Source organism: Seriola lalandi, unplaced genomic scaffold (assembly GCF_002814215.2).
Source record: "Seriola lalandi dorsalis isolate HSWRI2012SDOR001 ecotype SW California unplaced genomic scaffold, Sedor1 jcf7180002054899, whole genome shotgun sequence".
NCBI lineage: Eukaryota > Metazoa > Chordata > Actinopteri > Carangiformes > Carangidae > Seriola > Seriola lalandi.
Genome location: NW_019525451.1, coordinates 706,381 through 722,052, shown reverse-complemented (window position 1 = coordinate 722,052; position 15,672 = coordinate 706,381). Strand labels below are relative to the sequence as shown.

Below are 15,672 nucleotides of genomic sequence, written 5' to 3'. Positions count from 1 at the left end.
GAGGGGGGGGGGGACACAGCATGTTAACATCCGGGGACACACCTGATCCAGCTGAGGTGAAATATACGGCGTGAAGGCGATACTTCCTGTGAGGATGGTGTGTGGCCTCGTTGGTGTAATCCGTCTCTGGTTTTATCTGAGATCCCATCAGTGATGAAAATCAGGTGGCGCTCACACCTGTTACAGGGGAACTCCGGTTGTTGTGTGTTTCCAGGTGTTGCGGAGAGTTTACCACACCTCTGTAGCTACTACCATAACACACCTGAATCTCCACTTGAACTGACCATGGTTGAGTTGCATTGTGGGTAATGGAGGAAGAAGGAAGAACTTTCACTTATGAGTCACATATTTTACATGTGTAGATGTTGTTGTTGTTATTGTTGTTGATCCATGAGCCTCGCTTCTGATTGGCTGACTTTGCTGTGACTGTGACATCACAGAGTTACAGGAAGTCCTGACGGCTGGTTTTAAGGCTCAGTTTCTGAATACAGGCTGTGTGCGTTTCTCTGTGGACTGAGGCTTTGATACTTTCACAGTATTAATATAGAAGCTAGAGCTGATCTATAATCACACTACACATGGACACAGACCTTTTAGACTGGATGGAGCTTTTAATATCAGTTAAATCATAATAAAATGAATGGAAACGTCTTTTAGAGATGAGGCTCGTGACCTTTAAATAACTAAAGACACCTTCGGGATCGTGTTTGGCTCCATCTCTCATTAATACGCTTTTCTTTTTTTTCTTTTTTTCTCTCCAACCTCAGTCATCGTTCAGAGCTTCGCCGTTCCCGCCCATGTGATTGTGCCTATAATTGGCTGAAAACTGGAGACATTTCAGGCCAGACACCCGCTGCAGCTGCGTTAATGCAGAGAAGCGGACTGTGCGAGCAGCTCGTGTGACTCTCTGCTGGTGCTCCGACACAGATGAGGGGGAGGCAGACAGTCAGTGGGCGTCTATTTATAGCGCGCTGCCATGAGTTGCAAAGACTCTTGACGTCATCCTGTGAGGTTGGAGTGGTGGAGTCATGGTGAAGTTGCAGAGTTTTATGGAGGAGTGTGGATGTGAGGTAAAGAACTATTCTCCTCACTTATCTTCCATTCGCCTCCCAGTGGAGTTGTGGGGTCACGCCAGTCGCCCCACGGCTGGACGTCCTCCGTCCGTTTGTGCCCGTGTTTGGTTGAGTGTCTGTCTGAAGCGGCTTGCACGGCCGCTGCACACCTAACCCTCATTTGACAGAGCCAGGCCCGAGCCGTAGTGTTGATTTACACTTATTATCCTGTAGAGAGGGAAACAGGCACCTGGCAGAGCGACTGCGAGGCTTCCCCCCTCGGCTCGCTCCGTTTGCTGTCTCTGCTGTTTCACCGACCGACCGAGAAAAGGAGTGTGTGGAGAGAAAAGGTGATTCACCACCTTCAGACGCTCCATGATATGATGTAACTTGCTGCATTAAATGATGACACACAGTGCAGGTATTTGGTATTTTGGTTTACCTCTATTTTAGTTTACCTACAGGTTTACCTCCGTGACATGATCTCAAAAAGATCAATATAAAGATAAATGATTCAAACAACACAGTAACGACTGGGAGGTAAAATAATATGCTCAAACAATCTTACACATCAACATTTACTCAAATACCACAATTAAGTACAATTTAAAAATTACTTTACTTCAGTATTTTCATTGTCCACAATATTACAGTGAAGTATTGTACTTTTTAATAGTTTACCTGACATTTATTTAGACGTAAATATAATAGATTTGCATGTACATATATTGGATTTCCACATATGAAATATTTGTACATATAAAAATAAAACATGTAAAAATTATATATGAAATCTAATATAAATGGGAACAATTTCACATATTGACATGTATGTTTAGCCCATAAAAATCTGCATCCAGGTGCAGTATATATGTGATGATATTATATCCTCTTACAGGTGACATACTCTCGATATATGGGCTGATGCATTACTGTCATTAAGAATGAAATTCAAAACATGAAAACCTTTTAATTATGGTGCATTGTTACAGATTAAATTAATAGTTAATATCAGCTTCACTTCAACCAGCTACAACATTAAAATGCTGCTTAATATTAACAACCCACTAATGTGATGGGTAATAATTCATCAGTCCTAGCAGCTGTTTCCTGCTCATTTGCTCCTTTTGAATTCTGGACTTTTACTGGTAATTTTACTGAAGTTAAGGACTGAAATCCTTCTTCAACCACTGAGCGCTGCTCCGCCGTGTGACACTGAATCGTATTAAATCAGATTCATGTTCGTGTAACGTGTCAGAGCTGAAGATTCACATTTCAGAAAGCATCAAAGCAGCTACACTCAGGTTTGAGTCTGAGTCTCCCCCTAGTGTTTGGTTTTAGTACTGACCACCCATCCAGCACAATGACAACACTGTCACTGTATTATATATTACTATACTATATCACTGATGACAATCCATCCGTCGTCCGTCCTGTTTGTGTCTGCTCACTTTGTTTACAGCGGAGAACAGGGCCACAGATGATATCAGTCATTATATTGATGACGGGCCGACAGTCGGCCTGAGCTGTTCTTCATGGCGATGATGAGATGAAATGATTGAGCCCTGCGGGGAAATTAGGTCACAGCAGTGAGAGAGACGATGACGACGACGACGACAATCGGCTGGAAAACAGTGGAAACTGCAGTGACGGTTAAACATTCACTGATAGGAGCTGTTCAGTCGTAATCAATAATAATCAGCATCTTCAGCTGTGATTATCAGAACTGTTACAGAACCAATAACCGCTAAGATCAACCACTTGTTTCTTCTTGTTCTTCACGTCGTGTTGTTTTGTGTTGTCGGTCAGACTGGAGTCCCAGATGACGGCAGACATCCAGGCCATCCTGCAGCTGCTCCAGAGGCAGACCACCGCCGGCCCCCCCGCCTACAGCACCGTCACCTCCAGCCCCGAGTACCAGAGGCCGGCCGTCAGGCTCCAGCCGCTGTCCGCCATCCAGTCGGACCTCAGCCTCGGTCCTGCTCCACCTCGACCACAGGTGACGTTACGCTGCAGACGTACCGGCCCTTTAAATAACAACAAGTCAGGATAAAACATCATTCATCAGGAAGTATTTTATTTAACTGTAATTTTTATTAATTTATCTCCTTAGGTTCAAATGTCACTTAGATTGTATAATGTGAACACGACAAGCTGCTGGCATTTTACATCATATTCTTCTGTTTAATACAACAAATGATGAATCGATTAATTGAGAAAATAATCAGCAGATTAATCGGTGATGAAAACAATAATCATTTGTGTGTGTGTTTCTGTCAGCTGACAGACACTGGACATGTACGGTGGCCCAGCTGGGTCATGCTGTTAGTTTTTACCAGCTGATTCCACTGAAAAAAATACATGTGGAAGTTAAACTGCAGCTTCAGGCAGAGTTCAACAAATCCCTGAGTGACCCGTGTGTCTCCCTCAGAGCCCCGGCCCAGAGACGGCCCAGAACAAACCCAAAGAAACCTCCCCGGTCCTCCTCCACACAGAGACTCTTCCAGACGGGGACTTTGCCGGACTGCTCGACGAGGGCGACGCCGACACGGAGCAGAGACACACGCAGAACAACGCGCACACTCCAGAGCGACAGCAGCACCAACAACAACAACAACAACAACAACAACAACAACAACAACAACAACAACAAGAGCAGCCACCGAGGTTCCCTTCAGGCCGACAAGCCTCTCTACCTGACGTCCCCAGCAGCTCAGGGATGTTGGGACTCCACCGGCCAGTTTCTGACCCGGGGCTTCCAGGAAAGTAGATGACCCCCCCACCCACACACACACACACACACACACACACACACACACACACACACACACACACACACACACACACACTCCTCCCCACCCTTTTACACTGACTGAAGGTCTTCTCTCAAGCTTGACTCAGGGTCTAAGAAAGAGACTGAATATGCAAAGGAAAACAAACTGTAGACTTTCTTCCATTCCTTTTCGGAAAATCTCTCCCACCCCCCGTCGCTACTCTGATTTAGATGTATAAAGTCCATTTATACAGAGGTATTTATACACTATATTATTATCATACTGTATGTAAAGTCATCATCTACTGTGTACATACTTCAAATAGACCACTGCCAGCAACACGAGGCACCTGATGTGCTTTTTCTAAAAGAGATATGCATGTTTCTGTTTCCCATCTTTTCTGTTGCATGTTCCTCACACACGCTGACACTCACCAGGTGTGACCTCGGCATGCTCTCACACACACACACACGCACATGCACATGCACACACGCACCACTGTAGCTCTCCAGTCTCATTTTCTATGACTCTTCCCTCCTCGCGGGGACAAAAAAGCTACCTGAAAACTCATCTCGTATCAGCGGCTCCAACACAATTGACGCAGTTACAAACTCCGGCGGAGATCTGTCTGTATATTTAGCGTGCCTACTGTACACCACATTGCCACAACACAAGGAAACCACTTCTCATTCAGCTCAAAAAATACACGACACAGTGCGACACCATCGTGTGTGGAGGCTGCGTGGACATGCCATAGCACAACAAGACTTTTGTCAGCCTTTGAGAGCAATAATGACGAACCAGACTAACCGCACTGAACCGTGGTGTGTGTGTGTTTCTAGAGTTTAATACACTTTGGAAATAATTTTATACCTGACCGAAGAAAAAGCGTTTGTGTTGGGATTTCATTCGCTTGCAAACATCAAGAGGTTAACTGTAAATGTTCAAGGCACAAAACGAGGAGACCACAACTTATAATGAACATATAATTGCCTGCATCATATGAATATTACACGAGCATGGTTGTGGGGTTTTTACAGTTGTAGTCGAAGCTTGTGACGGACGTTTATGTCGAAGCAGTTTTGGGGATTTTAATGAAGAACTTCATCTAATTGGTCACAAATATACAAACAGCTGAGCGTTGCCTTAATCAACCCTGAAAAATCCTCCCTCTCCGTTATCGTCTCTGCGAAGCATGAGATCCACTGGCGGCCGAACAGCGTGACGATCTGGAGCAGTTGTCCCTCAGCAGCAGGCCACAGTTTGGGTTTTAAGGAGCTCACTGTTCCCACTCGTTTGTAATGAGTGACTAATTACAGTGATGATGTTTGGACCTGAGGTTGCTAGGCCACCAGTATTTCTAGTTCACAGTGCTGTAAGTTGCTGCCTGTATATTTTTGACCCACAATAAAATGTATAAAGGAAACCAAACGTACTTTCTTTTAAGGACATTTCTCAATCAATCATTGTGTCATAAAATAAAATCCTCAACCTGCCTTGACATAAATGTCCGTTACAAGAGTGTGAAATTGTTAAAGTTTGACTGCAGCTGTGATTCAGCTGGACAGGAAGTGACATCCTGACTCCTCCTCACAGCTGGAGGGAACCGACTGTCCCTCATGATACTTTTTGGTTGCATGCTTCAGGTCTTCCATTATCTTTATGAAAAGTATTAAATTTCCTAAATAAATAATCATAACTAACAAACATCATGTGGGGGAAAAAAAAAATACACAAACAACAACAAAAAAGAGTTCAGCCTTCAATAGCCTTAGCTTTATTAGCCTGTTATAGCCTTTACAAACGACGTCGCTCCAACGCACCAAAAACCTGCTTCTCCACCGTCACAGATGTAAATGCACCGAACCATGAACTGCATGAAGATGAATTAGTCCTTTTTAGTTTTCTAACACCGATTCCAACACGAGCTCACGTATTGCATGGAGACTGCACTCGACTAAATTATGAGAAAAGGTCTCAATCGGCTGTGTGCGACAGTTAAGACCTATTTTTCTAAAAAAAAAAAACAACAACAACAACAACAACAACAACAAAACAAAGTATTTTAATTTGCCATTATTTTTCTATGTATCTGATTTTGTTCTTAAAAAACAAAACAAAAAAAAAACCCTGCGGATGGCATGATGGGAAGGTGATGAACGCACAGCCTCTCAATGTAGCAAGAGACGTGAGTGAGCAGCACCTGCAGCCGTGATTAGTTTGTCTTGGACTGATGTTGCACATTGATTTTCATGTCATTTCTATATTGACTTTTCCCCTCTGAACTCACTTAAACAAGCCTGGGCTTCATGTTAACCTCCCCACCCTCCCCCCTCCTCACCCCTGCTGAAAACACGTTGAAGAGATGACAGGGTGCAGACGACAGGAAAGAGAAGAAGAGGTGAGAGATGATGGGATGGAAGAGAAACCTTTACTTTACGGGACACGAACGTGGGGTGCTTTCTTTGATAAGCTTTCTTTCTCGAGCACAGATGTAGAACAAAAGTTGCTAAAAGCCTAAACTCCTGAAGAGTCGTCTCCTGAACTTTCACGGGATTCGCAAACTTTTGCACAGAGATTAGAAAAAACTCGCTGTACTGGATATAAATGTCACTTTTTAAATCTAGTGCTGTTCACAATTGTTTTTATGCATTTTTTTAAATGTTTGCCACTGTATTTTATACAATGCAACACTTAACAGCTAATTTGAATGTTTCCGTTCTTAACTATATTTAAAGAAATGAAATATATTGTGTAAATAGACTGGGGGGAAAAATGCGCAATTGTATAAATTAATAAACAGAATGCATACGGATTAAAAAGTGTTTATTTTGAGTAACAAAATATGATATTTCCTACAACACGGGGTACATGAAGAAACAGAAAGTAGGCACATGACTTTGCTGCAGCTGGATGACAGTACTTTAATATGTTAGTATCGGTAACAACAGGTATCAGTGTGGGTTCACATCAGCTCACAGTCACTTTGGCTTGTTATCAAGTTAAACATCAAGCTCATATGCGTCTAGAATCTAATGAAGTCAGGCTCAATATACGTTTTATAAAACAGAAGTGTATAATATTTCCTGCATAGAAAATACCAAGAACACGTAATGCACTAGTTCATGACTGTGTGAATTTCAGTGTAAAAGCAAAAATCGACATCATGTTATCTGTAAATGCTGCTGACATTTATTCATTGACCACGATGCTGCCGTTAATATGAAGCTCTATATAAATGCCTTTGATATATTTAATCGTACATTCAGAGATTATAAATGGCACAATAGGAGTGACACATATCAGAACATCCTGTTAGTATCAGTTTACTTTTCATATTTCAAAATAAGAGCTGACCAGTTAAACACAGCTGGTAGATTCAGTTCTAATTGTTCCACCGCTTCAAGTGTAAAAAACAAACATTCATGCATTTCTATGCTGTGTTGTCTGCAGCTTTTATTTTGAAAGTCTGAAATCTAAATGAAATTTAAAGACACTGATTATACTCCTCTCTAACATGGATAGATACTGTGTGTGTGTGTGTGTCTACACCTGACACACGTTCAGCACACCTGTGTGTGAATACAAGATTAAAGCGTTATGGCGAGTGTTACAAGCGATGGGTACTTTCCTGTTGCAGCTCGTGGCCGCTCAGTCCAATTTACTGGCCTCCCTTTGCGTTCCTGTGAGGCACTGTTCCAGACTCAGCCGCCGACCGGTCCGTTAAACGCCCCCGATCTCACGGCGTGGGACAGACAGCAGCACCTAGATGGCCATTGTGCACAGGATGAACTGTTCACACACACACACACAGAGAGCGAGAGAGAGGGAAGAGGATGTAAACCACAGAGTCAGTTTGTAAATCAACCACAGGAGGTCAACAGGAAACTCTCTCTCTAAAGCTGCGCTGAGCTTTTCACACGCTGACCACAGCTTGAATTAACGTCATGTGATGTGTGTCTGTGTACGATGTGTGTGTGAACAACACGGCACATCTGACACAAAAGCTCACTGTTCATTTCTTGTTCCTCCAGTGTCTTTAATAATGAGACCAGCGGGGGTAAAACTTCCTGTTCAATCAGGTGGAATCAGACAAAAGGAGAAGTAACATCAAAACGAGAGATCGCAGCAGCTGCGACGCCTGACAGCACGCAGCACTACCATTACAACTGCTACAGGAGAGATCAGTGTTTTATAACTAGTTTCTTTGTGATTGCTTACATATTTGTATTTTTAATTCATTTATATCACAGTATATGGACATATTTTTTTTATGTTTGTTTATATTTTATCTTTAGAATCTTATTTCCTATCCTCCATTCTTTGCTGATGCAGCAACTGTAACGTGAGCAAATTTCCCTGATTTTGATTCTGATTCATGAGGCTGAAACGAGTGATTTAAGACTGATCTGTGCAGGTGTTAGAGGTTGATGACACTGACTTTGACCACTTGTTGTTTATGATAAAATAATTCGTTTTATTTAGATATTAAGAGCTGGGGAGGCTCCCAGTCCTAGTCATGTTCATAATAAGGTTAATAAATCTCAAGCTGAAGCAGTGAAGCTGCAAAGACTGTTGGACTTACATCGTCATACTGGAAGGTGACAGATCCCTGCTGCATGGTGTCTCTCCGCCTGAAGTTGTCTGCAACAGGAGGAGGAAACGGTCACGGCACTGAAGAGTCAACACTTCACATTTCACAACATTAGTGCGACACAGAGACGACGGAGAACACAGGTGTGATGGAACTGAATCATAGAGCACGTGGCTGTTCACTGAACCCGTCGGCTCTTCTCTGTGTTCGGTACCTGTGAGGGCTCGCAGTTTGACGCAGCACGCCACGTAGTCGTCAAAGTAGACTCTTCCACCTTTGTTGTAGCGCTTGATGATTGCGTTCAGAGCCTGAGGACTGACACGGTAGCCTGATGGAGGGAGAAGAGTCATTTCAGTATGTGGCACTGTGGTTACAGAGTGTGTGACAAAATGACTGTACAGCCCTAAAAGTAGGTCAGACCTCCCTGAGCTGCAAATGCAGGTGTCAGAATCAGCAGGTGCTGATTGACTGACTGATCCTGCAAGGTTTGGATGGTGGGTCCAGGTGGGCGGGGCTTGGTGACTGCTTTGTTGTGACATCACAAAGTTCCAGAAGTCCTGACGGCTGGTTTTAAGGCTCAGTTTCTGAATACAGGCTGTGTGCATTTCTCTGTGGACTGAAGCTTTGATACTTAAAGACTCTCACCCATAGCGTTGATTGCCTGAGTCATCTCATGAGGTTCAACAGTTCCACTCCTGTCCTGGTCAAACATCATGAAGTTCTGCTTCCAGCCGTTGAGCGCCGTGAACAGATCCTTGAACTCATTGAAACCCATCTTGCCTGTGTAGTCCCTCTGGTGACGGTGTGGTTAAGGCTTTAAAATCTGCTGCTTCATGGGTAATGTACACGCCCACTGATCGCAGTAGGGAATGGTGACAGGAGCATTATGGTCGCTTAACTTGTCATAAACAAAGGATACATCGAGCATCGCAATCATGATCCTGCACGTGTCCAGGCTGAACGCTGGAAAGAAGAAGTCGAGACCAAGTTATTATCATTTTAAAAAGGTGACAGAGAATTCACTTTGAAAATAAAGGAACAGCTCATGATCCAAATGTAAACAACCTGCTGTCATCACTGCCAAACATCCTGAGGCTAAAAGTAACAGCTAACTGGTGATGTCGGGAGGAGGTGGAGGTTATTCACAAAGCTAATATTTGCTCCTGTGTCAGGTCTGCTGCAGGTGGTGTGTTTGTTGTATTAGTGTTTTGGAAAAATACGATATCCAACTTTTAAAAGCATCATTTGATGGCGAGTTAGTTAATTAGGATCAAATCAGCTCAGCTTTTTAGAAATTTCCCTATTAAGGTTTTATAATGCAAAATCTGAATGATCTTATTGCTGTTTGGTGATTATGGACTAATTCTACACATCAGAGTATCGGAGCATCTCTTCATGTGGAAACAGGGAAGTGAATGAGGTCTTGTTAAACCACTTTTAATACACACCACAAGAGTTCTCTCAGTTCCTCAGTCATTTAGAAAAGTTCCCAATTCTCAAATCCCTGAAAGCCTTTCCTGTTAATGTGTCTAATGTGGTGTTAATACAGATTACATACTGAGGAGACTGTGGGATGAGAGTGGTATGATTCATCCTCTAATGTAGAGAGCGGTGAACTTACGATTGTAGCTGCCGGTGAAACCAGCCTGAGTCAGACACCTCTGGAGTTCTTCTGCATCCACCTCACCGTCCTGTAGGAAGCAGGAAGTGACACTCACGTCAGACAGTCATGTGTGACACTTAGCAAAGTTCTGAGGAGAGTGGTGTGAAGCGAAGAAACGGAAATCCCTGTAACACTCGAGAACTGTGCTGCATGTGCTGAGAGAAAAGGTGTTTCAAGCTACTCTCCACATCTTGTGTATGGAAGATTTAAAATGCCTGAAATAAATCAAACACAGAAATAAAATATAATATAAAATATATTATGTATGTCTTTTTTATTTATGCATTTACTGTGTCATAACTAAATTACTTATCTTTTATTTTACTCTACAGTTTGTTACATGTGTGTTTGTGTGTGAATCTAAATCTGCCACAGAAATGCAACGATATGAAGATTCATCCATTGTTTTAACAACCAAAATCCTAAGAGACGTGCTCTGTGGAAAACATACAGCACATCCAATTCACTGTATTATGCAACACATTAGTTCAGCATTTGAACTGGTGAAACTAAGGACAACTTATGTGGAGCGGTATCAAGTTAATACAAGACCCTGACATCTGAAATGGCTTTAAATGTCCTGCATTCTTGTTCTTGTCTAAACTTGTCACGCTTAAAGCTGAGACACACTCATTCTTACGCCACGTTAAACAAAAAGACTATTTATCTGCAGCATTCAGTCTAGATAGCAACAACTGTGCAACCATACTTCTACATCTTGTCCAAACTTGAAGTGGGCCACACTCTTACCTGGCCTGCTATGGCTGTAAAGTAACCCCACATTGGATCATTGGCAGCTGGTGGTGGGGCTCCATATGTGCCTGGATATCCACCACCATAGGGGGCATATCCTCCTTGGGGTGGTGCGCCTCCCATCGGCCCACCCATATGCCCCGGCATGTGACCCCCCATGGGACCTCCCGGCATTCCCTGTGGGTGCATCCCCTGAGCTGGCATGCCTGGCATTGGTCCCCCATACTGAGGCAGAAAACAGAGGAGATAGGGCTGGTAATTATGAAGCTGCTGAATGACGTTCAGTGCCGTGTACAGATGTTCCTGAGTTTAGACTTCGTCTCAGCTGCCTGGTTGTTTCAGAGAGGAGTGACCAGCAGAGGCAGCAGCTACACAATTTACATATTGATGATAATTGTTATTGTCATTGACATTAACCCTGAGGAAAATATCTTTTATAAGCTCTTCTCTTCCTGCATGTTTCAATATAATAGAACATGCCAGCACAATACAATAGGGGGTGAGTTATAATGAGAGTTATGACAAGGTGCAGTCCTTATCACCATGACATCTGGAGGCCTGCTATTGGCTGATTGAAAGATTTTACAACATTGAGTCACTGCAGTCAACACTGAAGAATCACACCTACACTAAAAAGTTGTTTTGTCTCATATGTCAAAGTATTTCCACGGTCCAGCGATTTAACTACACAATTACAATTCGTATGCATTACTTTAAATTAATTATATTACAGTATAAGAAGAAGGCTTGACACTGGTCAAGCCCTGTTTCAGCTACATACAGCTGTCAAGCTAAAGGTGTCAGCTGTTTTAGCTAGCAGGCTGCTCCTGCAAAGTGATACCGGAAGACAATTATAATAAAGCTTATATTCTTATAATGAAGAGAGGAAGACAATATGGCTCCTAACTTACAGCTGAAACAGAAAAAAGTCACCGATGGAGGTTTGAGTGTAGAGGAGGACAGTGAAACATGTCACAGTACATCTTGTCCAAAACTATCGGAAATTCTCTATAACAGGAGCCCCGGGGCTAGCTTCCTGCTAGCTAATGTAGCTCGTTTAAACACTGTAAAATCACGGTTACACATAATTCACTCACCCCGCCGTATCCTGGATAAGCCATTTGGTGAAGTTTGAAACGGTCACACTCGCCGATGCCTTTAAAAGTGTGACTGACAGTAAATACGAGCTACTATCACACGATTATAACTTCCGATAAGTCTGACTGAACAGTTGTTACATCATATCCCGAGCAGGCGGAAGTTGTAGGAAGTGACTGACAGCGCAGATGACCAATGGGCGTGACGACGGAATGACGACGCGCCAGAACGTCCTCGAGTCACGTGGTTTGTCATTTAATACTGTAAATTCATACACAGGAGTCCTCAGCTGAAGCAGGTATTCATGCACCTGTCCCGACAGCCGGTATATGTGTGTGATTAACCGGGATCCACCATGTCTGAACTAAAGTGTTTGTCTTTTTTTGTCATTTAAAGGAATCCACAGTGAAAACTGAAACAGCGGGAGAACCTCATGAATGGTTAAATGGCATTATGTATGGTTATGTTAAAATTCATACCAGACATGCTCCACTGCATTAATGTCAACAATTTACACCACTGGAGACGTTTACAAAAGAATGTCATAAATGCATTAATTAAATAACGTGTGCAATTTACAATCAACTTTAACTGACAAATTAAAAATAAAATACACTTTGTGAATGAAGGTACAGGTTTACCTCGAATGGTGAAAGCTAACCGTGTTAGCAGCATCTAACGGCTCAGTCAGGAGGAGCCTGTTGCTGACAGGTTTCCGGTGCAGGTGGGCGTACCTGTTGTCCTCGGGGACAAAGGTCAGCTCCACCCTCTCATCCAGATTTGGTTTCCTCTGGCTCCAAAAAAAAAACAAGATGGCGACGTCCATTAAGCCAAACTCGATGCATGAACACGGCGGTTTGCCGCTTGTGTTGTACGTTTGCTCTGAATTTATACTTTTCTGTGGCACTAAAAGTTTGCATCATCTGCAGTGTGACATCGGAATCTACGAGCGTACCGACACAGGTGAGGCTGTGGACTTGGTAAGTTACTCTAAGCTACTGCACACCTGAACTGTATCAGTCACCTGAAGGTGGGGGTAAAAATAACTCACCTGTGAAAACCACAGACAGTGATGCGTTTATTGAATTTAAGTAATGTAGAAAATAGTCTGAACTATACATTTTTCACTTGCCAACAACAAACATTACTTGTTTCTCTCTCCTGATCATGCGGATCCTCAAATATCACCCTGACTCATGGTCTGCTTGTTGTTTTTCCTTTACCTTTTTCCGGTGGTTCAGTTTCCGCGGCTTCATTTCTGTTGTTGAGGGTTTAGCTTGGGGATGCTCGGTCATGGTAGAGGGAAGAGCCCGGTTCCGACGGCCCTGTGAGGGTTGGACTGAGGTGGTTGCCGGCCCATCAGTTTAAAGTGAGCTGGGGGGTCCGCCAGTGTGGATTGACAGCAGGAAGATTGTGGTCCAGATGTGCAGGTAGCATCTTAAAGTCATGTTGTGTACGGGCCAGATTCGGTTGTACACTGAGCCAGAAGAAAACAAGCATGTGGGCCAAGTATGGGCCGGATTTATCTTGTTATCCGGGGATACATCACGCCAGATGTTTTCATAAAACGTTGCTTTATGTGTCAAAAGGCTGAAGTAAACTAGTCTTGAAATGTTGAGGTTGACATTCATTTAAATAGAAATACAGCAGAACATCTGTGCACGCTGATACTGAGGGGAGCAGAACAACTTGGCAGCAGACTTTTAACGCTCCACCCCTGCAGTCAGCAGCAGTTCACACTGACCATTGTGGAAGCAGCTGTAGTGTTATGTTGTGTACAACAGTAAAATGCTGCTTACACACTGTTGCTCTAAAATGTAGTGAAGTAGAAGAATAAAGCAGCACAGAACTGCACTTGGTATCAAAATGTGTGAATGTGAACAATAGCAGCAGTAATAGTCGTGCAGAGTTTTGCAGATGTGAAAACAAGTCGGAGGTCAGCTGCTGCTACATTGAGCAGATACACACACACATAAGGTTGTTAATGGAGGCGTCACTGACCCATTTCCAACACCAGTGAATCCCTCAGTTCATAACTCCAAACGCCATTTAACCTCCAGCCAAGAACGCCATTATAACACTAACGCATACGTCACATCTGCTGGAATCAGAAACCCGGCGTCTCTGTTTATCCCAGCGGATAAACACTGCAGACTTCTCTTAAAGAGAAGCTGGACGCAGTCACAGATTGTCAAGTGCAAATACCCGGCATGGCTTGCAGGATAAAAACACCATCGGACACTGAAGCTTTGACGTTAAACCTCAGTTCAACGAAGTTTCCTGCCTCATTTAACAAAAGTGTTGGTCTTTGTTAGGAGACTTCACAACCTGTGTTGTGTCCAGCCACAGACTCACAGTTTACCCTTTTATTTGGCCACAGACCGTGCTAACAAATAGTGTGTCCGGGTGTGTCCAACACATGTGAGACAACTGGTTTTTGTTGTGTTCTGCGCAACTTGCAGTGCTTCTGTATTCTGTTGTTGTTTTGTAGCATGTTGTCGTGTCTGAATCTTACATTTAAGTAGTAAGTATAAAAATATTGATTCTTGATGTCACAGTGTAATAGAGTTAGAAATGATTTCCCTCCGCCTCCTGCACGTTGTGCTGTTTTCTCCCTTTGTGCCTCCGACACTGCGTCCCTCCCATCAGGCGCAGGTGTGTTTAAAGTGACACCTATAAACGGTTTTAGGTGCATTTAGTGTCGGACAAATGGAGGCGTCTGTGAAGTGACGCTCTTCAAACAAGCCGCGCTGCATTAGGGAAGAAATCCACAGTCTGTATTTGTTTGCAGAGGATGTCCGGTGTGAGAGGAACAAGTGCACGATACGAGCTCTATTCCTCATAAAGGCACAGCTTTGTATTTGTTAAGCTTTTAACGGGCTTTTAGCTTTTACTGCGGCAGCTCAGCGCGTCCACAGTCTGTGAAACACGCACTAAAACACATGTTTATTTCAGGGTCTGAAGAGCGCGTGATGCTGCCCAAATAAAATGTAAAAAAAAATTACATTTATTTGAAAGTTTTCACGTCAGAAAAACTTTGTGCGTCAGTGTCAGTGACGCAGTTCTCACGCTGCCTTCAGGAACAGGGAGGATAACAGTGATTGTGTAAATACGCGCTGTATGGAATTTACGACGGTTGGTTTATTAGGCTTCGTCCCAGCTTCCCAGCAGTTATGTTAAGTCACGTGAGGCGGGCCGCTCATACCTGAGCGCCATTAATGACACCTGTGTGAGAGAGAGATAACAGATTATTACAGATAAACAGTGAGTGTGAAGAGACTTGATATATGAAGATATAGGGGATCACATAGGAATTTAATTAATAACATGCATAGAAATATTCTTTATGTTTTATTGTTAGTGTCTTTTTTTAATTTCAAACATGTTTATCTTCCCATTCTGGGACTTTAACCTGCTGTTTCTAATATGAACATGTACTGACAGGCTTTGGGATGGATATGTTCTTTAGTGTGAAAGTGTTTTTATTTTAAACAGCAGGAATGAGTTCTACCAAACACAGATCTGGGGTCCGTATATGATGTAATATTGTGGGAGCGCCATCAGTTAGTGAAACATGTCGGTACTAAACGGGAAAATATGATTTTCTTGTCAAAATGGTGAAAGTAAACGCTCCTGGAAGTTTCAAAATTAGACTTGATAAGATTCGGCGCTTGTTAAGGGCTCCGGACTCACCTGGTGACTCCGACTCTAACAGGTGTGAATGTTTGGCAATTAAAG

The 15,672-nt window shown here is 43.1% G+C and overlaps 3 protein-coding genes across 5 annotated transcripts in view; 2 read left to right on the top strand and 1 right to left on the bottom strand.

Moving 5' to 3' along the window:
• The window catches only part of LOC111672437 (voltage-gated inwardly rectifying potassium channel KCNH7-like), a 60,666-nt gene extending 54,030 nt beyond the window's left edge, over positions 1-6,636 (top strand). For both annotated transcript variants that reach the window (XM_087180299.1, XM_087180298.1), the window contains exons 16-17: positions 2,862-3,051; positions 3,484-6,636. In XM_087180299.1, the coding sequence (XP_087036425.1) occupies positions 2,862-3,051; positions 3,484-3,822 (529 nt within the window). In that variant the 3' untranslated portion in view covers positions 3,823-6,636. The remainder of the gene's footprint in view (positions 1-2,861; positions 3,052-3,483) is intronic.
• LOC111672436 (grancalcin-like) lies at positions 6,636-12,094 on the bottom strand. The gene is made up of 8 exons (XM_023429843.2): positions 11,934-12,094; positions 10,834-11,061; positions 10,042-10,111; positions 9,340-9,383; positions 9,066-9,213; positions 8,635-8,748; positions 8,412-8,470; positions 6,636-7,618 (listed from the first exon to the last, which is right to left on the bottom strand). Exons 1-8 carry the CDS (start codon positions 11,955-11,957, stop codon positions 7,592-7,594), a joined length of 714 nt encoding a protein of 237 aa, XP_023285611.1. The 5' UTR covers positions 11,958-12,094; the 3' UTR covers positions 6,636-7,591.
• Positions 12,095-12,731: 637 nt separating this feature from the next.
• Positions 12,732-15,672, top strand: part of LOC111672415 (dipeptidyl peptidase 4-like) — a 21,523-nt gene continuing 18,582 nt past the window's right edge. Inside the window, exon 1 of one of the 2 annotated variants that reach the window (XM_087180300.1) lies at positions 12,732-12,914. In XM_087180300.1, coding sequence (XP_087036426.1) covers positions 12,747-12,914 — 168 coding nt within the window. In that variant the 5' untranslated portion in view covers positions 12,732-12,746. The remainder of the gene's footprint in view (positions 12,915-15,672) is intronic. The other variant, XM_087180301.1, reaches the window with a different exon arrangement.

Bases quoted from the DNA above. Each gene is read 5' to 3' on its own strand.
- LOC111672436 (XM_023429843.2), bottom strand. From the start codon at position 11,957: ATGGCTTATCCAGGATACGGCGGG. The intron at 8,471-8,634 runs GTACCGAACACA...CTCCTGTTGCAG, and splicing joins CAAACTGCGAGCCCTCACAG to ACAACTTCAGGCGGAGAGAC. The intron at 7,619-8,411 runs GTAAGTCCAACA...GTGTGTGAACAG, and splicing joins TCACCTTCCAGTATGACGAT to TTCATCCTGTGCACAATGGC.